Source organism: Ursus americanus, chromosome 16, assembly GCF_024610735.1.
Source record: "Ursus americanus isolate L20-20 chromosome 16, mUrsAme1.1.p, whole genome shotgun sequence".
Classification (NCBI taxonomy): domain Eukaryota; kingdom Metazoa; phylum Chordata; class Mammalia; order Carnivora; family Ursidae; genus Ursus; species Ursus americanus.
This window is the reverse complement of record NC_142142.1, coordinates 55,798,623-55,821,955: the sequence shown is the minus strand read 5'-3', so window position 1 is coordinate 55,821,955 and position 23,333 is coordinate 55,798,623. Positions and strand designations below refer to the sequence as shown.

General features: G+C 41.8%; 1 protein-coding gene across 2 annotated transcripts in view; it reads left to right on the top strand.

Annotated features, from left to right (window-relative positions):
* The window catches only part of SIK2 (salt inducible kinase 2), a 133,044-nt gene that overhangs the window by 93,437 nt on the left and 16,274 nt on the right, over positions 1–23,333 (top strand). Inside the window, exons 5-9 of one of the 2 annotated variants that reach the window (XM_087868453.1) lie at positions 11,349–11,473; positions 11,915–12,038; positions 13,392–13,612; positions 15,075–15,227; positions 21,967–22,056. In XM_087868453.1, the coding sequence (XP_087724579.1) occupies positions 11,349–11,473; positions 11,915–12,038; positions 13,392–13,612; positions 15,075–15,227; positions 21,967–22,056 (713 nt within the window). Of the gene's footprint in view, positions 1–11,348; positions 11,474–11,914; positions 12,039–13,391; positions 13,613–15,074; positions 15,228–21,891; positions 22,057–23,333 lie in introns of both variants that reach the window. The other variant, XM_045797746.2, reaches the window with a different exon arrangement.

The following is a 23,333-nucleotide window of genomic DNA, read 5'->3' as shown; positions in this document are numbered from 1 at the left end:
TATATATAAGGATTTGTATTGATTTGTCTTTTCTGCTTTGAAAGTGCAATCCACAGTATTGGTGTTTCCATAGTTTCTTATGTGTGTTCACTTCTTCCATTTTTTTTTTCCCTCTTCTTCTTTTGGCCCTTCCACTGATCTCATTCACCTCACTCCTGTTTGCCATTCTTCAGGAGTGCACTTCACTGGGACCTTTTGTTTACTGCTTAAAAGCATCTGCTGCCCTCAAATTGTCCTCTTCAGAGAAGGCTCTTATTTTTTGAAGTCCTTAACTCTGTAGAAAGAAAGAGGAAACCCCTGCTTCATAACTTCATATTCCTTTATCACTAAAACAAAAAATTCACAAAAACATATTTCCAAGGAGTTCTGGGAGTCTTTTTAGGCAGAGAAAGTTTAGCGGTGTGAGTCATATGCTATAGAAATTGCAGAGTGCTCTGTCACTAACATCTCAAAAGAAAATGTCAAAGTAGAACACCAAAGAAACTTGCAAACAAAATATACAGAATATTCCTTTAAGGTTATAACCAAGTTTTGCCTGGCTATAATATGTCTCCTATAATTTTGGCATATAATATAGGTGGGTAAACTCAGTAATGTTATCGTTATGTGGTATTCACAGCTAAGTCTCTTTGACCTCAGGAAGCACACATTCTGAGTTTCCAAGCATTATTGGTAAGTTTTTCCTCAAGGGTTACTCACTAACTGAATTTGGGGTTTTATCATTCAGTATTTATGCATTTAGTGTCATTGATTCTGTGCCTTACAAGTGGAGACACGCACGCAGGCGTGCACGCGCGCACACACACAGTATATCTTAGCACTCAAATATCCCCTTGTCTACATTTTTCTGTCATCCTCACCACCATTTACCCCAAATTTTAGTAAATGTTTATAAAGCATTTGTGCTCCTAGGCTAAATCCTGAAGATTGAAGTATTTCAAGACAAAAACAACAACAATGCAAAAAAGTTCAACTCTGCTCCCACTTGGAGGAGTTAACCCAGAACCAGTGCTTTAAATATAACACAAGAAGATAATTGTAAAGTTCATGAAGCTAGGAGAAAGACTAACTCTTCCTGGAAGAACCAGGGAAATGATTAGCTAAGACTTGGTTAAGAAGAAGGCATTTGTAGTGGGACAGGGGGAGAGAAAAGCAAAGGGGGTGTGAGGTAGGGATGGCGGCTCCAGGCAGGTAGATCAGCATATGCAAAGGCGGGCAGGCCAGAGAGCTCAGATTGTGTAGGGAAACTGCGGACCAGAGCTAGTGGGACATGAGTGCCGGTGACAAATGATAAGGAAAGACCCTGGACAGGTTGGCAGAGCTACATCATGAAGAACTGTACGTGCCATCAGAAGTTTATATGTGTTTCCATGTGCTTAAAAGAATTTCACCAGGATGTTTATTTTTATCCATAGGTTTTATAACTTTTATAGTCCTGCTTTCCTTTAAAAACATCATCTTGTGATCTTTGAGGATTCTTCTTGAGAATTTTAAAGAATTCCAACACATGTAGGAAAGGTGGGACTCCATGGGAAAATTGCAAGAACTCAGAATAAAACACAGAATTATTCCCTCAAATTATACTTTGCTTTTTCTCCTTAGGAAGATCTCTTTCATTACTAAATGGGCTGAATAAATGAACTATTTTAGCCATCTTGTATGTTGAAATTGAAGAGAAAGTGCAAACCAAAACTAGGTGTGAATTACAGTATTTGTCTCAGTTCGTAAGACTGAAAATGGGGTAGAAGTATCAAATGTGGTTTATTTTAATAAGTACAGAAACAAGGCTTTGAAATCATTTTCTAATTTATGCTCCTCCAATGGATAAAGACTTCAGACACTGATGAGCCATGGATCCATCCATACCCGTGTGTGTTCATTGCCTCAATTATGAGACCTCCAGCCTTTGCAAAATACGAGGCAGAATGCAAAGAAATATTGGCTTTCATTAGTTGTAATAGTTGTGGTAATGTTTCTTCCTAGCAATTTTGGCCATGACTATTCAGGCATCAGGTTGAGAATAAATAGATGAAGGACATTTAGTTTACTCTTCACCTTTCCTAATCTGAAATGTTTATAATAAATACTTAAAGATAAAAATGTATGAACTACTTGGAGGTAGTTTTCAGAAAATATCACCATTCAGACAAGGCTTCTATATAAAGAATGTGGCGTGTGATATTAGACAGTATTGGTGGAAACTCTGGCTATGTCACTTAGTGGCTGTGTGACCTTGGGCTGATTATTTATGCTCACTGAGCCTATGTTTCCATACATATGAAACAGATTAATCTATTTCTCAGGAATATTGCAAGGATTCATGATAATGTTAGAGACGGGGGCTAGTAGGTAAGAGTATGGTCTCTAGAACCAGACTACCTGGCTTTAAGTCATGATTCTGCCACTTGCTAGATGGGTGACCTTGGACACGTTGCCCTCAGTTTCCTTATCTGTGAAGAGGGAATGATAGAAGTTCATATCTCATAGCGGTCATAGTTAATATTTGCAAAGTACTAAGAACAGTGCCTGATACATAGTTAATGCTATTTAAGTGTTTGTTAAATAAATTATTAAAGTTTCTGGCACCATGTAAACACTCAGTAAAAGGTAGCTGTTCTTTGTATTCAATATATAATTGATTCCATGTGAAAACAAGTCCTGAAAATAATGATAGCCATATAACCCCCCTCATCATGTTTTTTTTTTTTTTAATTACCAGGGCCTTAAAGCCTTATTAATACAAATCTCAGAGGAATGAGACAAGTTTATCATTTATATTCTAAATTGTCTCTACTTGATATGAATTAATTTTTTTTTCTAAGAGGGACCTTAAACATCATTAGTGATGTGTAATGGCCCGATAGATCTGACCTGTGCATCACTTGTCTCCGGCTCCAAGAGGGATGCTTCCTTTCTGAATTGACCCATGACCTCCAAGTAACCCGTCATCTCTCATTGTTTCTAACAAACTTCCTGTTCACAAGAAGACCTTGAGACAGGGTTTCTGTATATGTAATTGCAGTGTTGTGCCCTGGAATCAAAAAAGGCTGGGGCGCCTGGGTGGCACAGTAGTTAAGCGTCTGCCTTCGGCTCAGAGCGTGATCCCAGCATTCTGGGATCGAGCCCCACATCAGGCTCCTCCGCTGGGAGCCTGCTTCTTCCTCTCCCACTCCCCCTGCTTGTGTTCCCTCTTGCTGGCTGTCTCTCTTTGTCAAATAAATAAATAAAATCTTTAAAAAAAAAAAAAAAGGCTAAGGGAGGCTGAGATACATAGTAAAATATTTATTACAAGTGTCCTTGCTATCCTCCTGCCACTGGTATTATGTAAAAAGAGCTCTGCGTTAACAAGCACAGTGAGACCTCCTCTTTATCCTTTAAGCCCATTGAGCACCAGAACACATTAAGCCTGGACTATGGAAGACAGCTCAGAGGGTTTCTTTGAGTTTTGTTTTGTTTTTCCCCTCTTCTTCTACCTCCCTCTCTCCACCCCACTTGGGGCTAAGGAAGACCATTTATTTGCTCCGTAGCTCACTGAACTCCCTCATTGCACAAATCAATGCCTCGTCGTAGTCAGCAGGATCACATTTCATCTCCACTGTGGTGACCATGCTCGTTGCCCTCCTGTCAGGTAGAGAGGGAGTAACTGACGTTTGGGAGGAAGCTGTGCAGCTGGCCTTTCCTTGCTGGTGGGCAGCAAAGCACACAGCGACGTCAGTGCTGGCCGGCCCCTGTGCCGTTGACGTAATGTGTCAGTGTCGTCTCTCCCACTGTCCTGCCCTTCATTTGTCAGCTTTCATTTCCTCATAATTGTCTTCTCTGCTCCTGTTATAATAATTACAGAAGAGGTGTCTCTCTCCAGCGAGACTGGGTATCTGAATTCTGGTAATTTTAGAAACAAGGATAAAATTAACCCTAAAGCCATCTGCTGCTCTGTAGGAGAATTTTTTTAATTATAAATTAAACATTATAACACACTGCTGGAGATTTAAAATTGCCTTGGTGGTGTTGATTCCTAGAAGTCGCATACTTAGCTCAAACACTGGTTTTCATTGTTTTTTTTTTTTCCCTTTTCAGAAAAAAATTAGTTTACCTAATGACTTCTTCTATTTAGTCTTTATGTCATTTAAATAAAAATCCTGAAAGTATTTAGTAATTACAATCATTTTGCAACAGTAACAGACTGTTTAATATCTTGTGTATGGTTTTCACAACCTTTGTTTTGTTCTCTGTTTCCTGGCTACTTGAAGAGTGGTCTGGGGACCAGCAGCATGAGCATCACTTTGGAGCTTGTTAGAAGTGCAGAATATCCAGCTCAGCCCTAGACCTGCTGAATCAGAATCTGCATTTTAGCATTGCCCAGGTGGTTTGTATGACTGCTCATGTTTGATCTATTTCATTCCATTAAGCACAACGGAATTCTTTTGTGCTTAGTTCCCATCAGACAGTAATCATCAGGATCAGCTTATTTATTCTGTGTAAGGTCCTATTATTCCTAAAACATTGGCCTTTTGCTAATGATATTAGGGCACAGATAACTTAGGTAATTTAGGGATGACAATAATAATTGGTATTTGTTATCAGTAAGATATGGGTCAATCAGTCACTTTCAAAATAAGCAGACAATAATAGCAGTTCTAGTACTGTTTTCAAATATATCCATAGTCTGTTACTGGTTAGTTAGATAAGAGGTAATTAGAGGACTCAGCTTTTGAGGCCAAGTTCATTTCCATGAGAGTCCGTCAACAGTAATTGAATCAGTTCTGTGGTTAAACAGTCTACTCCAAACCCTCTCTTCTGTAGACATTTTAAGCCACACAGAAACCAAGTGAGAGAATATGGATATATTAGGAAATCCCAAAACCATTGTTAAGAGTAAAACCCCTGGAGAACGTGCCTTTGTGTTAGGGGTGTGGGCACACGTCATCTCACATGAAAGGACAAGATGTCTATTCAACACATTGTGCATTCTTAAAAAGGATATGGATTCCTAAAATGAATGTAGGCATATATTTCTGACATTTACTTTGTAAACACTTATTTCCATTCACTTATGAAGGATGCTGTTGACATAGCATCTAATAGTGTAGAGACGAGAAAGCCCTCACTTGCCAAGTTCTGCTGGCAGAGGGATAAATTAGAAAACCTCTCCTCTCTACTAATGTAAAAGATTTTTTCTGGGTTTATGACAGCCTTACCTCCAACTTTGAGTTGGATTAAACTTCTCTGGCTAGTGACATACTTGGAACATCTGTGATAAAGTAAAAAACAAAAACAAAAAACACCTGGCTTTGCAGTTTAAAAAAACCTGTGTTTGACTACTGGCTAAGCCACTCATAGCTAGTGATACTTGGGCAAGTCATTTAACCACTTTGAACTTTAATTTCCTTGTTTGTAAGACAAGGACAGTCACATCTCACAGAGCTGTCATCACAATTAAACGAAATTATGTATTAAAAAAAGTACCAAGTATGTAACGCCTGATCCAGTGTAGGCATGACATAAATATTTTTTGGGTTTGATTTTAACTCCTAAACCATGTTGAAGGACAAGTTGTCAGTTTCTAAAACTTATGATTTCACATTGAACTTTCTTAAAATTAAGAGATTCTTTGAGAAAGATTTTTTTTTTCCAAATATGTTTAAGAATGTTGAAAATCATGATTGATCTGACAAACCTAAGGTGTGTTATGAGGGCGAGTTCAGTTACTCCCCACACAAATGACAAATTACTGCAGAGGAAAGAAACTTTTTATATCTTCAGGATTTTGTCAGAGTTGCTCAATCTTGTATGAATAAAAATAGTATCAAAATAAACTAAACTGAACCCTGGATTGGAATGAGAAGTATCAGTATGAATTCATGGGTTTTTTAAAATACATATACATATAGAAAGGTACAAGAATAAATATCGGGGGGGTGTATACATATATTTTAGCATTTGTACATATATTTCCTAACTCTCTCAGCTGACAGGGCCTAGAAGCAGTGACATCCCAGCTGCAATGAGTACATCTAGGTCCTAGTCTTGGTTCTAAATACCATCTAAATGTTCTAAATGCCATTCGTCTGTAAAAGGAACCAGGCTCCTTGGAAAAGTGGTTGATTCCAGAGCTGGGGCAGGGAAAATAGAAAATGAGCCTGGAACTTCTTCTGGTGCCAGAGATAAGGAAATACTTAAAATGAAATTTATTTAAAAAGATGAAGGCATGTTGAAAGGATATAGAAGCCAACCTGAATTAGCTTCTCATGGCCAAAGCCAGAACTATCTGAGCATCAAATAAATAACAATAGTTTTGAATTATAATTCAAAGAATAAAATAAATGTTCATGACAAATACAATGACAATATGATAATTAAAAAATAAATGATTTAATGAATAAATGAAAGGGGAAGAAGGGCAACTCTTCCTTAAAGAAGAATTGTAATTAAGTGTAGAAGACATGGGGAAAATGAAAACTCACAATTAGAGCACTACAGTAATCGCTGCAATCCAGATCTACCAATGAATGCTAAAGTGATGGGTGGAAAGTTTGAGAAACAGGATCTGTATAGTCTCAATGTATCTTCTCTAATATATTAATTATAAAAGGGAAAATAGTAACTTTACAATGGGGAAACCCAGCAGAAAGCACCTTAATCAAGAAATCAGGGTTACCCACCCCCCCCCGCCCAGTAATTAGACATACTACCAGGTGTCCCCTTATACAGTGCAATGAAAAGAGCACCTCACCTCTTTCTTTAAGATTTTTATTTTATTTTATTTTTTTTGGGTCAGAGACAGACCGCAAGCAGGGGGAGAGGGAAAGGGAGAAGCAGGAGCAGGCTCCCCGCTGAGCTGGGAGCCCAATATGGGGCTTCATCCCAGGAGTCTGGGATCATGACCTGAGCCAAAGGCAGATGCTTAACCATCTGAGTCAGCCAGGCAACCCCGCACCTCACCTCTAGATGTGCTCCCCAAAAATCCATAATCTCAATCCAGTCATGAGAAAACACCAGGCAAAACCAGACTGACGGACAGTCTACAAAATATGTGACCTGTATTGTTCGTGGTAAGGGAAGACCGAAGAACGGTTACAAATTGGAGAAGCCTAAGGAGACACTACCACTAGATGCATTGTGGAATCCTGAACTGAGAGGGCACGTTTGTGAAAAATTGGTGCTGTCTTAATAAAGTCCATGGTTTAATTAATAGTGTTACTTTCTTAGTTTTGATTATTTTACTAATATAGTTATAAAAAATGTTAGCATTAGGGGAAGTTGGGTGAAGGGCATAGGGAATTCTGCTTACTGTGTATTGTTGCAGTTCTTCTGGAAATCTAAAATTATTTCAGAATTAAAAGTTAACTAATACCGAAGTGAATCCAGCATTACATGGCGTAAGCTTTATGGCAGAAAATAGGACACAAAATGTCTGAGGGACATAGCAGCCATCGTTTCAGGTATTAACTTGCAGGTCAGAGGTAGAGAATGCATGAAGCTGGCTGGACCGGTGTTTTGTTTCCAGCAAGGGCAGGCTGGATCAAATTACTGTTTTCCTAATGGTTTCCAAAAGTCAGATGATAATATGGGGTCTTTTATTATCCTCTGTCATTGGGAGCCTCTCTTCTCTGTTTGCACAGTGGTTGACACATGTACGCATTCAAATGTTTACTGAAGGAAGGAAGAAAAGGAAGAGAAGGAAGAAAGGAAGGAAGGAAAGACGGACGGATGGACTTTGGTGTGATGAACACTAACCCACTGCATTTTTATAAAAGACAATAAACAAATCCTGCCCAGCTCTGCCATTTCCGTATTGCGTCGCTCTTGCTCACCCCTCATGCACTCTTAGATGCTGTTAAGCAGAAAGCTGCAGACTGTGAATAAAGCAAATTAGCCAGGTTCCTGTGAAGAAATAAAAGGGCTTTTATTTTTAAGTGCCTTTCTGTTGCCACTTCTTAAACCTGACAATTATTAACTTGCTCAAAAACAGCTGCATATCACGGTGCCGGAAAAGGACATGAAGGTGGTGGCTAACTGGGAGGGCTCTGTAGTCACACTTGGTTTCTATTCCAGGTCTTCAGTCTTTATCAAGATACTTACCTTTCTACCCTTACTTTTCTTCTAAAGTAAGTATACCTCATAGGGTTTTTAAGAAGAAATTCTCTTTAGAGAGCTTAGAACAGCTTCTGGCCCATAGTAAGCACTTAGAGAAGATGACAACATGGTCATGCAGCAAACCTTTATTGAATAACTCCTGTCCACAACCTGCATGCTGAGTGCTGGGAGTACAGATCTCTATCATTTCTCTCTTCCCTTCTCTCAAATTTAGTCTGATGGGGAAAATAGATACATAAAACAGTAAGAAGAATTGCTCTTTTCCTCTTGAGTAGCTTACTCAGTATGTTCTAGTGTTGCTACTGGCTCAAGTTTTATTTTCTTTAGTTCCCCACAGGAAACAGAGTAAGATCTGCTTAGTACCACTCTCCTTATAAGTTAATGGACACTTTCTTTGTCCTAGGTGTGTAAAGCCACAATTGAGACTGGGCTACCATAGGCACAGCTATGCTTTCCTAGTTCTTGCTCTCTTCTTGCCTCTGAGGTGTACCAGTGAGAGCCTCCGTAGTAAGGATGACACTTTCCACCAGAGCCCAGGGAAGGCCAGATTGTAGGAGTTCTGTGATGGCTCTTGAAATATTAAAACTTTACAGTGCTATTTGGTGGGTATCCTCAACTTGCATGAGCTGAAACTCTTCCTGTGATTATGGTTTAAATACAGCAGTTATTGGACCTATTTCAGGATCTCCAAACATACATCCTAGAGCTTCTGGTGCTTCTCTATGTAAATGAAATTAACATTTTCCTCTTCAAATGTTATTTGAATATCTAGTCCTTGACTCATTTGAGAGTATAGTTAGAAAATTAGAATTATAATTTAGAAAATTAGAAATGCGCATCAATAAGGACATATGGGTTATGATGTCATTGGAGTGGTTAGTCACGGAGGTGGACTTGAGAAGATAAGACCTCTCTGACAGTCCTTTTGGAAAGCAGAGTGTAGGACTGAGCTGTGGTCCCATTCTGAAGGGAGAGGTTCTCATTCCTTCCTACTCCTAGATGCCAGGGCCAGAGCACAGTGTTGTTCCACCAGGTGTAGATGGTGTCTAGGCTCTTCCCCACATGCTCCCTCATCTGTCTTCTGAACCCTCATGATTCTCTACACTTTTTTGCCCTTCCTATATACCTTCTCAGAACCTTTCTTTCTGAAAGGCGGTAGTTGATTATGATGGCTTCAGGAAGGAAGGGAGCTGACATTTGACATCTATGCTCCAGGAACTTTGTATGTTTAATCTCATTTAATCCTCACAGCATCCTGTCTGGGCAGGTGGATTATCACTACATTTATAGATATAGAAACTGAGATTCGGGGAAGTTAAGTAATCTACGAGAGCGACCTGAAGCTAGAAAAGTGGGAAAACTGGAAACCTGCTCTAGTTCTCCCTAACTTGAGAGATTGTGCTCTGCAGTGAGGCTCTGGTGTGGGGGACGGTGACTGCTCTTACTGTCGCTACCGCTCATCACCAGTTGGTATGTGTGTGAGCTAAGAGGACACGCCACCTACATACAGTGTGTGCTGTGGTCTCAAGGTGTGAATGGAATGTGAGTTTCTGTTAATTCACCGATCCTTCCAACAGCTTGCTGACTACAGACATTTATTATTTCAACTTTACAGGTGGGGAAAGCAAGGCTCACAGAGACTGATACAAAGTCACATAGCCAGTGAGTCTGGCACTGGTGACTCAATCCAGTCCTCCTAGAACACCTTTTATTTTTTAAAGATTTATTTATCTGAGAGAGAGAGAATGAGCACACAAGCGGGTGGGGCAGAGGGAGAGAGAAACTCTCAAGCAGAGTCCTCGCTGAGCACTGAGCCCTGTATGGGGCCTAATCTCAGGACCCTGAGATCATGACCTGAGCCGAGATCAAGAGTTGGGCACTCAACCGACTATGCCACCCAGGTGCCCCTTAGGACGCCTTTTAAAGCTCACTATCCGTGCGGCAGCATATACTAGCTGGGGGTAGAGCCAGTTTCCGTCACTAAGGCAGTGTTCTCCTGTAGGGAGTGTTTACAACAAAAGACAGTATTTGTATAACTTACAAAATAATAGGAATTTGTTTCCTCAGTAAGAATATGAGCCTGTGTGAGGGCTTAGCAAAAGGGCACAAGCTCGCATTTATACCAGAACTCATTGAAATTTGTCTTCTGTAATTTTCTTGCATAGTGAAGGCATCTGAGCACAATGTTTCCAGAGTGCCTGCTATCTGTCAAAGTTGTGGATTCAGTATGACTAATGTCATAGAAAGAAGACCATTAACTGTTTAGAGGTAGAATGCCACTGCACTCCATAAATGAGTGAACGAGTGATACTGGTGATAGGTGGCTTGTAGCTGGCAGGCCAGAGAGCCAACACATGTTAATGAACTCTTCAGTTGCCTATCTGCCTAAATCAGAATGTGCAGGCCAACACTTTGAGAATTGTTACCTAAGGGGTGCCTGGGTGGCTCAGTCATTAAGCATCTGCCTTTGGCTCAGGGCGTGATCCCGGCGTTCTGGGATCGAGCCCGCATCAGGCTCCTCCTCTGGGAGCCTGCTTCTCTCACTCCCCCTGCTTGTGTTCCCACTCTCGCTGGCTGTCTCTGTCAAATAAATAAATAAAATCTTTAAAAATAAAAAATTGTTACCTAAGAAACACTATACTCAGTTGCCTTAAAAGGTTATATGTCTTGCTACTCTGGGTAATGGCTGCAAGAGCAGCCAGTCACTCAGTTCTGTTTAGGTAAATATCTTAAAATTTTACTCATTTGTTTCCTTATAGACTGTAAAAGATAAAGAGCTCTTGGGGTGTCTGGCTGGCTCAGTTGGTAAAACCATGTAGCTCTTGATCTTGGGCTCATGAGTTCAAACCCCATGTTGGGCATAGAGCTTACTGGGGAAAAAAAAATCTTTTTTAATTAAAAAAAAAATGAAGAGTTCTTAATTATGGAGTAATTGAAATTCTAAGATTTTCAAATTCAAGTTGGTTGTCCACACCAATGGGTTTTCTTTCAGCCTTAAAAATACATGATATAAAGTCTTTTTTCAACCTCTCATTCCCTTTGAGAAGAAAACTTGATTTATTTATACATTCATTCAACAAATATTTATTGAATACTTGATATTTTCTAGTCACTGTGCTCAGTGCTACGGACACAGCACAAGATAGATGCCATAGCAGTGCTATTGTTAATACAGCATATTGTAAAATTTACCACAAGAAATTCAGTATAGTTGAAAGCATAGATGAAAGTAACATTTATTTCCATCCCAATAGATTTCGGTTTTGGAAATTTCTTTAAAAGTGGTGAACTGCTGGCAACATGGTGTGGCAGCCCCCCTTATGCAGCCCCAGAAGTCTTTGAAGGGCAGCAGTATGAAGGACCACAGCTGGATATTTGGGTATTTCTTTGCTTTGCTGTGTTAAATGCATCTATAACGGTAATAACTGGTACTTTGGCCCGTCTTTGAAGCTCTTGGTACCTAACACATAGGTGGTAGTTCATACTTTCCTGTCCGCTGGACTGTGATTAGAGCATTTTTTAATTAGGTTCTAGGAAAGAATCTAGGGACAGATGTTATTACTTTAATATCAGCAATAATTTAAAGTTAAGTAGTAATCAGATGATTAAATTCAGATCTTTGAGTATTTATTATAGGATATTTTATTGCAGTCATCAGAGTTTTAGTTTAGTTTTGTTTTGTTTTGAAATTCTGAGAAAATATAAATCCAAACAGGAATTTTTCAGCCCATATGATTTTAAGGGCCCTGGGGATGTTTAGGAAAACAAAGAGTGTTTAAAGTCCTCAGTGGAAAAGTGACTGCATTGTTTTCTTCCGTAGAGCATGGGAGTTGTTCTTTATGTCCTTGTCTGTGGAGCTCTGCCTTTTGATGGACCGACTCTTCCAATTTTGAGGCAGAGAGTTTTAGAAGGAAGATTCCGGATTCCATATTTCATGTCAGAAGGTAACCTGTTCATCTTATACTTGTGCTTTACAGAATTTGTGCTCCGAATGAAATGCCTCAGCAGAGGCTTCCCTTGTTTTAAGAGTTTGGGTGCCAAACAAAATGACTGAGTCACTTGAAAAGCTCTAGAACTAAGCAGCCCCCTCCATGTAGGTGAGAGAAGCTGTTGCTTCCTACTTGTCACTGAAAACGGAAAGCTTTCCAGGTTAAGAACAACGAGTCTTCGCGTGTACTCTGGTTCTATAAATGTCCCCAGTTTATTTTAGACTTAGAGAAGCACTTTGTAGATAGATTCACAACCATTTTACTCTAAGTATGAAATAGATTTTCCTATGTCCTTCGGTGAGAAGTTGCAAAATTACATTTTTTAATTGAATTAAAAACTGGCGCAGCTGTTGGATTAAGAATGCGGTGCCCCGGCCCGTCTTGGATTAGCTTGTTCCATACAACCAGTTGGCTTGTTGCTCAGCTACATTTCCTCCTCGGGTTTTGGTTGTCATCCTTAACTCTTTCATTCCTAGTGCTGTTAGAAATAAACCTCTAATAATTAGTTAAGAGCATAGATCTTGGAGCCAGGCTTCCTGGTTTTAATTCCAAGTCCACCACTTACTGGCGGTCTGACCTTGACAAGTTATGTCCCCTCTCTGCGCGTCCGTGTCCTCAGTCTGCAACATGGAAGTCACGGTGGTTGCTGGTAAGGGCGCTGTGCAGGTGAATGGAAGTCATCTGTGTAGAGCACCTCGCGTGGTGCCTGGCACACCGCAGAGGGTGTGAGGCTCGCTTCTGTGGGGGCAGAGAGCATGCTGTCCGCTCCGAGAATAAGTTGGTGCTTTAGTCACAGCAGTGCAGTTTCTGTAGTATAATCAGAAATAACTGATGCTTCGTGTGCATTTTTCTTAGCTGCACTGACAGGAGAAAAGCAGCAGTCCACTGGGGAGCTCTTGCCTCATGCACGTAGCCGTTAGTGTATCAGCCTTAGAAGTGACTGAGGATCCGTGTGTGTGCTCGTTCTAGGAGAAGGCTTCAGCAGAATCTAAGTCTGTCTAGATCTTTTCACTTGAGAAATTCAATAAGAAGGTTCATTTAGCACAAAACTGGACAGACCTACACCCTCCTGATTTTCTGAAGTATTCATTCGTGGTGGTGGTCACTTTTGTGTCACCATTCACCATGTGAACCTGACCAGTACAACTAGCTTTCATGTGTTCATTTATTCATTTGACCTTCTGCTTTCCAGTGGGTGCTGTGGGGGACACAGAGATTAATGCCATTGTGCAGAGTCACATGAGTCAAGCCAGTACCCTGAAGTGCAAGGTGATTTACGTGACTTTTGTAACATTGTGTTTTCCGTAGATTGTGAGCACCTTATTCGAAGGATGTTGGTCCTAGACCCGTCCAAACGGCTAACGATAGCTCAAATCAAGGAGCATAAATGGATGCTCGTAGAAGTTCCTGTACAGAGACCTGTTCTCTATCCACAAGGGCAAGAAAATGAGCCATCCATTGGGGAATTTAATGAACAGGTTCTGCGGTTGATGCACAGCCTTGGAATAGATCAGCAGAAAACCATTGAGGTAAAGTGATCAGAGACTTGACTGATGGTCTTTCGGCATAGCTCTCCCCGCACCGGAGCATACTGTTCAGTTTATAGTCAGACTCTATTTCATGTTTGCTTTTTTATTCAATATATAAATCCCGCCCTTTGTCCTATTTGCCTAAAATTCAAGAGGTGGAGTTTATATAGGACTGGGAAAAGATGAAGATGGAAACTTACACAAAGTAGAAAATTTCTTCTAAGATGAATCATGAAGTTTTATCCAGGTCATAAGCTAGTTTATATGGAATATAAATGTACAGCTAGGGAACAAGGCTGAGGGCTGACCAGGAAACAGGAAGAGCAGGCCTCATGTTTAGGAAAGCCAGTCGGGTGTAGGCTGTGAAGCTGGGGAAGCTGAGAAGGCAGAAACAGGTGGATTCCGGATTTGGAAGTACTCTGGGTCATAGAACTGAGAGGGTCGCGAGCCTGGGAAACTCCTCCTCACTTTTATTTCTGTCCCTTAGTACTAAGTTAGCATATTCCTAGGAGAAACACATTGTCCTTACCTCCACAACAGTGAAAACCCAACACTGCTCTCCTAGAGGAAGCATAACAAGAAAGAATACAAAGTGCCTCTTGTGAACTTGAAGTGCTCCAAACCGTGCTGCCGTGAGCAAAGGCAGACGGGCTCTCCTGCTCTGCTCGTCCCGCGCTCAGGGGCACGTTTCTGTCCTTGGCCACAGAACAGATCTGGAACGGCAGCTGGGAGGGCAGCCCGACAGGCCTGTGACTTCTGCCACGCGTGCTCCGCATCTAAGGCGCCCTGGGCAGCACCCGTGCAGACGGTCAGGTGGAATTAGAAGCCGGAGGAGCAGTTGTTCCTCCGTTCCGCTAGTATTCTGGCAAAGCTGGCCAGCGAGGGATGTGAAAAATTGGGAAGCAGCTTTATTTTCAAGGCTTCAAGAGGGTGGGACCGCAAAAACAAGAGGAAAAAATTACCTAAGAACGGAGACACAGTGTCTCTCAATCCAGCCTCCAAATGTTTCTCTCCAGCCCAAAATAATCACCAGAAATTTCCCCAAAGACTTTAATCATTCACTTCAGAGTTGCAATAGTTTGGATTTGTGTTGAAGTTACAGAATTCGAGCCTGTGGGCCCAGATTGTAACCGACCTTACACTGTGGTCACAGCTAGGAGATGGGACCTTGGGGCGGCACTGGGGACTTGCAACACGAGACAGTGGTGGCAGTTTACCTACAGGCAGAAAAGCAAGTGGAGCCCTGTTACTGTAAAAGGGCCCGTCACTTAGAGGCATCAGCCTTCATGTCATCAGTACTAGAAACTCTGAACTGTCTGTCCTTCTGAATTCTGGAACAGCTTTCGTTCTAGACACACTTTGTTCGTCAAACACAGGACTTCTTCCCTCCTTTTTCAGGAAGATGTGATCACTGGGCTGGTTTTCATGCTTCTCCGCCTTCAGCACTTGTTTTCTCTTTCAGTCTTTGCAGAACAAGAGCTATAACCACTTTGCTGCCATTTATTACTTGTTGGTGGAGCGCCTGAAATCACATCGGAGCAGTTTTCCCGTGGAGCAGAGACTCGATGCCCGCCAGCGGCGGCCTAGCACCGTGGCTGAACAAACAGTTGCCAAGGTAATGCCACATTAGCCAGTGGTCTCATCTTGCAGGTGCTTGTTCACATGTTTCACACATTTTTCATCTTGTTGTACAACAAAGGGTTAGGATCTCATCCTCCACACGCGGTTCTTCTGTAAAGTTTCTGCCTGTCACTTCTTAGATTCTCAGATGTTTTAGCATCTTCCTATTTCTTTTTTTTTTTTTTTAAGATTTTATTTATTTTACAGAGAGAGTGAGAGAGCATGAGCATGAGCAGGGGGAAACGGGTCAGAGGGAGAGGGAAAAGTAGAGCCCCTGCTGAGCAGGGAGCCCGCCACAGGGCTCGATCCCAAGAGCCTGGGATCATGACCTGAACCAAAGGCAGACATTTAACCAGCTGAGCCACCCAGGCGCCCCTGCATCTTCCTATTTCTCCTTAGAAATTTCAAACAGTTTTTTTTCTTTAAGAGTTTTCTCATTTTTTAATCATTGACTTATGGTGGGAATTATTATAACTAGCCTGTACATTCGATTCCATTTAACAAATTTTTACTGCAGATTTATAATATGCAAGCTTCTGTTATTAGGCATGACAGGGCTTGGGATACATAAGACCCAGGCATGGCCCTCAGAGACATGACCGTATAAAAGCAAATTAAGACATCACAAATAACTGTCATTCAAAACAGGGAAAGGTAAATCTGGGAGAAGAACCACGGGCAAAGGGGAGAGTGACACATCTGCTGAGGAAAGGCTTCGTGGGAGATGTGGCATTTCCGACAGAGCTCAGATCTTCAGGGATGCGTAGGCCTTTGCTAGGGAGAGGCAGCAGTTGAAGGCATTTTATGTAGGAAGCAGAAGCACTCAGTGGGCAAGTGTAGGGAACTGAACTGAAGCACACAGGGAAAGGAAAAAGTTTGTGTGGTAAGTTGAAGCCATGTTGTGAAGGGCTTCGAATGCCAAGGGAGAGAGTTTACTTACAATTCAGGAAATACTGAGGAATGACCAGAGATAGAAGCAGGAGAGTGATCAAATCATATCCAGGCTTAAAGCCAACTAATCTGTGACATCGGGAAGGGTAGATTGGACAGGGAAGAGAACTCCGGGGAGAGCAGTGAGGAGCTGAGAAATACTGAAAGCTTGAACTAACACGGTGCTGGTGGGAGCAGAATGGAGGGGATGGCGCAGGACCATCTCGGGCGGAATCTGGAGAGACTCCGCGGTGGTTTGCAGAGGCAGCACAACTCAGCGGTTAATGCAGGCGCTCCGGAGCAAACCCCAGATTCAGCCCCTTCCTGCTGCCTGACCTTCAAAAAGTTACTTAAGGTCTTTCTGTGCCTCAGTTTCCCAAACTCTAAAATGGGGGAAATTAGAGAATGTTCTGATGTTTGATTTAATTGATAATTGTGCAGCACTTAGAACGTGCCCTATACATGTTGATTATAAAAAGTAAGAAGTCCGCGTTGGGGAGGAAGGCACAGCAGTGACTTAGAGAGGACTCTGTTCTCGAGCCCGAGGCAGGGAGATAAGTGGTTTCACTGACTCGGTTGCTTGAAACAAAGAATAGATCTGGATCCCAGGACAGACGCTAAAGGGGTTGGGAGATCATCTACATAGAGGTCGAGAAGAGGCCTGGTTCGTTCATACAATCTATTAGGACTTCCATCTACTTCTTTTTTTTTTTAAAGATTTTATTTATTTATTTGACAGAGATAGAGACAGCCAGTGAGAGAGGGAACACAAGCAGGGGGAGTGGGAGAGGAAGAAGCAGGCTCACAGCAGAGGAGCCTGATGTGGGGCTCGATCCCAGATCGCCGGGATCACGCCCTGAGCCGAAGGCAGACGCTTAACCGCTGTGCCACCCAGGCGCCCCAAGACTTCCATCTGCTTCTATGAGTGCTTACTTTCTTGCAACGGCAAGGAAGAACAGGAAAGTTCTGACTTTGTACTTCTCGTTTAGCAGCTTTACAAAATGTATAGGATTTACTAGAATTTTGCATTGACTTCTATAAAACGGGGGGGGGGACGAAATTAACATCTTGATTTTAGTTGGCAAATAGTATACACTGTTATACACACTTTAATATCTAAATATATTTTTTAATATATAAAGTGAATATTGATACTAACGTGAGTAATGCACAGATAAAGTTCCAGATCTTTGGATTAGAGTATCTGTGAGCAGTTAGAATCCTCCAGTGTTGAATGGTGTTGCTTTTAAGAGAGGAGGGGGATAAAATGAGAATTCCTCAATTGGGGTAGTAAAAGTGAGATGTAGAGGTACCCTTCCCTCTGGAAATGCTGCCAGGCAGAAGGTCAGGAAGCAAGAAAGCCCCCAGTACGGTAGCAGCTTTCTCTCACCAGTCTCTCTATTCTTGTCCATATTGCACGAGCGAGGGCACGGGGTTACGTACATGATCACCCTGGGCACATGCATGTTATTATTGCACATAGCTGCCTTTCTATCTAAGCTTGAAACAGATTCCCCAGGGGAGCTCAGATTATGTTTAATATGGCTGAGAGTTCAGATGTATAACATGGCTTCTTATGTTTGATAATTTTTTTATTACCAAGGACCACATGAATTCTTTTCATTTTATGCATTGACCTAAGTTGTCATAGAAAGCTACTTACTGGGACTTAAAAATGTATTTAATTCAAGTAGAAGTTTCAGTGTTCATTCACAGGCTTGTCTAGAGTAACAGGCGCTGGGGCTGAAGAAGTCGCTCCCTTCCCTGTGAGAGTTCCCAGTCTCCTGTTTTGTTGAACTTGTTAAAAAATAGATTTCTCTGCACTTAAAGTTTCAGTAGAGCCTTCTCTCTTTAATTCTTTGTTCTGCTATTGGCTTAAAGAAGTGACAAATCACTTGTTAGTTGGTATAACAGTAGGAAATTGGGGAAGCAACATGATCCCGTGCAAACATCACATGAGCTGTGGAATCGCACAGGCCTTGGTTCCGTACCAAGCTGAGTGACCAGCAAGCCAGCGTCTCTGAGCTCCAGCATCCTTAAATATAAAACGGAAATAGCAATACCTACTTCATGAGTTTGCTACAAAGATAAAATTAGGTAACTAATGCCAGCAGCTCAGTTCAGCAAACAGAGCGCTTCTGTGCCAGGCTCAGTCCCTGCCACCGTGGCTTCAGAGGTACCCAGGAAACAGTCCCCGCCCTGAAAGAATGGATGGTGTAGTGAGAAAGTGCCCATTATTACTACTTAGGAAACAGTGAGAGTCCTATCTCAGAATGATTTAGAGTACTTATATTTGCCATATACTATGCAAGAAATGTTACCTCTAGTTGACTTCAGACAACTGTTTGGAGGACATACATGTCATGCCTTCTCATGATTCCCAACTAGTCCTTCCGCTCCAAGTTTCTATCAGCTGTAAGTAGACAAGAGTGAAACACTCATCCAGTTCTTCTTTAATCACTGATTAGAGGTTGCCCTCCACAGCTATAAGAAAAAGCATTGTGTAGTTGGCCCCAGGGTACCACAGACTGGGGGGCTTAAACATAAAAGGTTATTTTCTCACAGTTCTGGAGGCTGGAAGTTCAAGGTCAAGGTGCCAGCAAGATTGACTTCTGGTGAGAACTCTCAGCTGCCTGCTCACTGTGCCCTCACACAGCCTTTCCTCTGCACGTGCAGAGAGAGAGAGATGTCTGGTGTCTCACCCTCATCTTAAAGGGACGCTAGTCCTATCAGATGGGGAGCCCACCCTTATGACTTCATATATCCTGAATTACCTCCTGAAAGGCTCTCTAAGTACAGTTGCACTGGGAGTTAGGGCTTTCACATACAGATTGGGGCATGGGGAGAACACACAGTTCTGTCCATAATGAGCATATTCCTACTGGCACAGTAAAGATTTTCTCATAGGAGGAAACATTATTTTCATTGTGATGGTTATTCTAAAAAGCACAAACTCAGAAGAAGAGATTCAAGACAATAAATACATGGTCTAAAAAGTCATTACAATTAATTGGACATAAGCATTGTCTATTACCACTCTTGAAGAAACTGGTAAGGTTTGCTTCCTTGGGATATTAATCATCTGTGTATTAAAATAACATATTATTTAGTCCACTGTACAGTGCCGAGCATGCCATTTGAATATTTTCACCCTACCTTGTTCCAAAAAGACTTCTTTAATCCTTTCAGTGATTGCAAGAATCCTAAAAAAAAAAAAAAAAAAAAAAAAAAAACCACAACCCACCTACCATCCTGTTCCCTGTGAATTGGTTGTCACAATGAAATGTGTCCCTCCCCTCCCCATACCAAGCTCACAGTACGCTGTTGCTGTAGTCCAGGTTGGACGTGAAATTTGTCAGGGAGAATGTGTTACGCTTGGTCTGGCATAGCATGATCCTGCCATTTAAAAAGTCACAGCTAATAAGAGGCAGAGACTGAGAAGGAACAGCACACCTAGTTATCATGTTAGTACCTCATTTCCAGTGCAATATCTTTAAATAATGCTTTGCCCTAATAATTTGAATTATTTCACACACGAGGAGCAGCCTAATAAATTTAGGAACGAGAAATTAAAGTTCAGCTTTATCCTTTGGTTGAAAAGCTGATGATAGGGGTAAGAGGAACGCATGAAATATACCTTACTAGGAAGTTTACATTTTACATTGTGACGTGAGGACTTTAAAAATTAATCTAAATGACTAATGCTTGAAAGGGGAAAAAAAGTGGTGTAGCCTCAAAAGTGGCCCAGGAAATAAGCATGAGGAATGGTGATGTAAGAAAAGCCTTTTCTTTATCATCCTCAGGATCGTTTGCTGTGTACTTTTTTTATGTTTTTACCCTCCGTGTGATACCACCACTTGGCTATTGCTACTTTATTCGTTAACTCACGCAGCATATCTAACGATGCTAATGTTGGAATGTACCGAACATAAAATATATTCTAAATATATTCAAAGTATATTCAAATATAAGATATATTTCTAACATATCGTTGAAAACCATCAACCAAAAATTTTAATGGAGAACCATTAGATAATATCTGAGAACAGAACTATGCATTTGCAGGCCAGTTCCTGTGTTAGATCCCTGTGATCTTTTCACGACTTTAGAAGGAAGGAGAATGGCGGAATTAACATTACTGAGTGAAGGACCTTTCACGTTACCTTTTACAGTCCTAACTTCACTGTGAAATAGGCATCGTGCCTTTTTCTAGGTAAAGAAAATAGGACTCAGAGAGGTTAGGTAGTTCGCACAGTTAGTGAGGGATGGAGCCTGGAATCACACCCAGGTCTCTGGAGGAGAGAAGCTAAAATCATACCAATATCGTTCCCTTTTGTTTGAATTTAAAACTCACCACCTTGTGTCCCTTCAAGTGATTATAGCAGGGAAAAAATGGACCACTCCTCTGCCTCTTAGACACTGGTATGTTCTCTTAAATGTTTGGCAGTGTCCATTATGTTCAAAAGATATCTAGTTATTCTGCTAGTTTTAAAGAGATGGGAAAGAAGGATTATGTTTCATCTTTAAAATCAATCCTTGCCCCCGCAAAAAACATCAAACCGAATCCTTGCCAGTTGTCCTAAAGAAAGATTCTCTGTTATATGATTTTTTATTATATTTTTAAAGATTTATTTTTTTGAGAGAGAGAGAACAGGAGTGGAGGGAGACGGAGAGGCAGAGGGGAAGCAGACTCTCTGCTGAACACCTGACTTGGGACTCGATTCCATGACTCTGAGATCATAACCTGAGCCAAAACCAAGAGTCAGATGCTCAACCGACTGAGCCACCCAGGCTCCCCTATGTGATTTTTTAAAAGAAGAGTTTGCAATGTTTGTTTACTTAGCATTCTTAAGAAACAAGGCATAAAAATGGGCTTAAAACCATCTGGAGCTTTCTCCAGTAGGTTGACTTCAGAACATAAGTTGCTCAGCAATGAGCGTCTCGCTCTCCGCTGGGCCAACAGGCTGTGTTCAGTTTTTGCACCTCCTGGGAAGGAGGACACTCCTGTCACCTCCAAGTAGCTGCCGCTTCTGTTGTCTTCCTCTGCATACATACCCTTGTCAAGAAATACACACCATCTCACCCCACCAGAAAAACAAAGTGCAGTACACTTGTGTTCTGGGTAAGTTGTGTGTGTGTGTCTATGTGTGTGTACCCCCGGTTCAGTTCTGAGCTCTGACACGCGGGAACTTTTTTATTCTTTATCTTCCCATGATGACATATTTAAGGATATAGACAATATATGTTTAATTAAAAAAACAGCGTTCTGGGGCGCCTGGGTGGCTCAGTCGTTAAGCGTCTGCCTTCGGCTCAGGGCGTGATCCCGGAGTCCTGGGATCGAGCCCCACATCAGGCTCCTCTGCTGGGAGCCTGCTTCTTCCTCTCCCACTCCCCCTGCTTGTGTTCCCTCTCTCGCTGGCTGTCTCTCGCTGTCAAATTAATAAATAAAATATTAAAAAAAAAAAAACACATTCTTAGGTTCTTTACGGAGACCACCTTTCTTGTCTGTGTGAAAGTTAGGCGCGTCACTGTGGAGCAGGAGCGAAACTGAGACTGCGTCACATCAGTACCCGTACCCATATATATATATTTTATCGAATTTTTTCTGGGGTTCCAACAAATTACCACTTATTCTTTAATTGTACCAGGAAGAGTTATTTTATTCCAACCAATTGTATATTTGTGTGGAAAGTATTAACGTTCCCAAACTGTTCTTGCCATGTTTTCAGGCGCAAACGGTGGGGCTCCCGGTGACCATGCATTCACCAAACGTGCGGCTGATGCGGTCTGCCCTCCTCCCACAGGCGTCCAACGTGGAGGCCTTTTCATTCCCAGCATCCGGCTGCCAGGCGGAAGCCGCATTTATGGAAGAAGAGTGTGTCGACACGCCAAAGGTATGGACATGTTTGAAAGACTCTGAGCTTGCTGGCTGGCCGGGCCCTCACTTCGGTCCACAAGTGTTGTACTTTGGCTTTGTTGACCTTTGTCATTTCCTCAAGTCACTCAGGAGTGTTGTTTTTGTGCAGAAGACCTGAGAAAAATACTCAGGCTAAGCTTGGCTCTCAGCATCATCTTACCGTTCTGGCTGTTGTGTAACTCGTCAGACCTTATATGTACTTTCCGAAATCCTCCTTTCCCTTTCCTTAACCAGTCCCTTCCTTCTTCAAGTTTCTAGATCCCTCATAGGTGTGGGATTTAAAAAAAAAAGGAGAAGAAGTAATTCTGAAAACAAAAATGTAATTTTTGTGCTGAGTTGGGCTTTGTATGTTATTGTTGCCTTTTTTCTGCACATTTGTTGCAGCTACAAAGTGATGAGCCATCTTTATTGGTTCGGTTTTTTGTTGTTTTTTTTTAAGATTTTATTTATTTGAGAGAGAGAGCACGCACAGGCAGGGGCAGGGGCAGAGGGAGAAGTAGGCTCCCTGCTGAGCAGGGACCCTGGGATCATGACCTGAGCTGAAGGCAGATGCTTAACCGGCTGAGCCACCCAGGCGCCCCAGTTCAGTATTTTTGTTTTGGTTTTTTTTGGTCCAGTTTGTGTATACATAAAGGACATAAGTTTATCCCTGTGTACTGCATGAACTTGGCTTTTAAATACATAGAAGATGACAGCCTCTCTCATTTAAGGGATGCTTATTAATCCACGTTTTATCTACTTAGCATCAAGTGGTGTCCAGAGGCTTGTATTAATGGGCAGACCTTGGAGTGCGTTCAGAATAGACTCTGTTCTTCACCAGCTGTGTGAACTTGGGTGAGGTGACTGCTTCGAACCTCTGTGTTCTGTAAAATGAAACACCCAACTCTGTGAGACTCTTGAGAGGACTAACTGAGATAACGTGTGTGAGGTTCTCGGCATATTATAAACACTCGTTGATTTCCTGTCTTTTTAGCCTCTTTAGGTAATAAAGGATAACTCAGAAATTAGTTTGGCCTCCAAGTTCACAGTCTAGCAGAGGAAACATGATGGGTAACTAGAGACGGTGCACCAGGTGGCGAATGAAGTGATGAAGTACCGTCAGTCCCTCGAAGCCGCGCAGATCCAAGCGCTGCGAGCCTGGAAGGAGGCGGGGGAGGTTGCTTTTAGCTGGTTGGGTTAGGGAGCTCCAGGCTAACTGTCAGAGCTGGGGACTGAGGGGTGGGCAGAATAGGGCTGGATGGCGTTTTGGTGGAG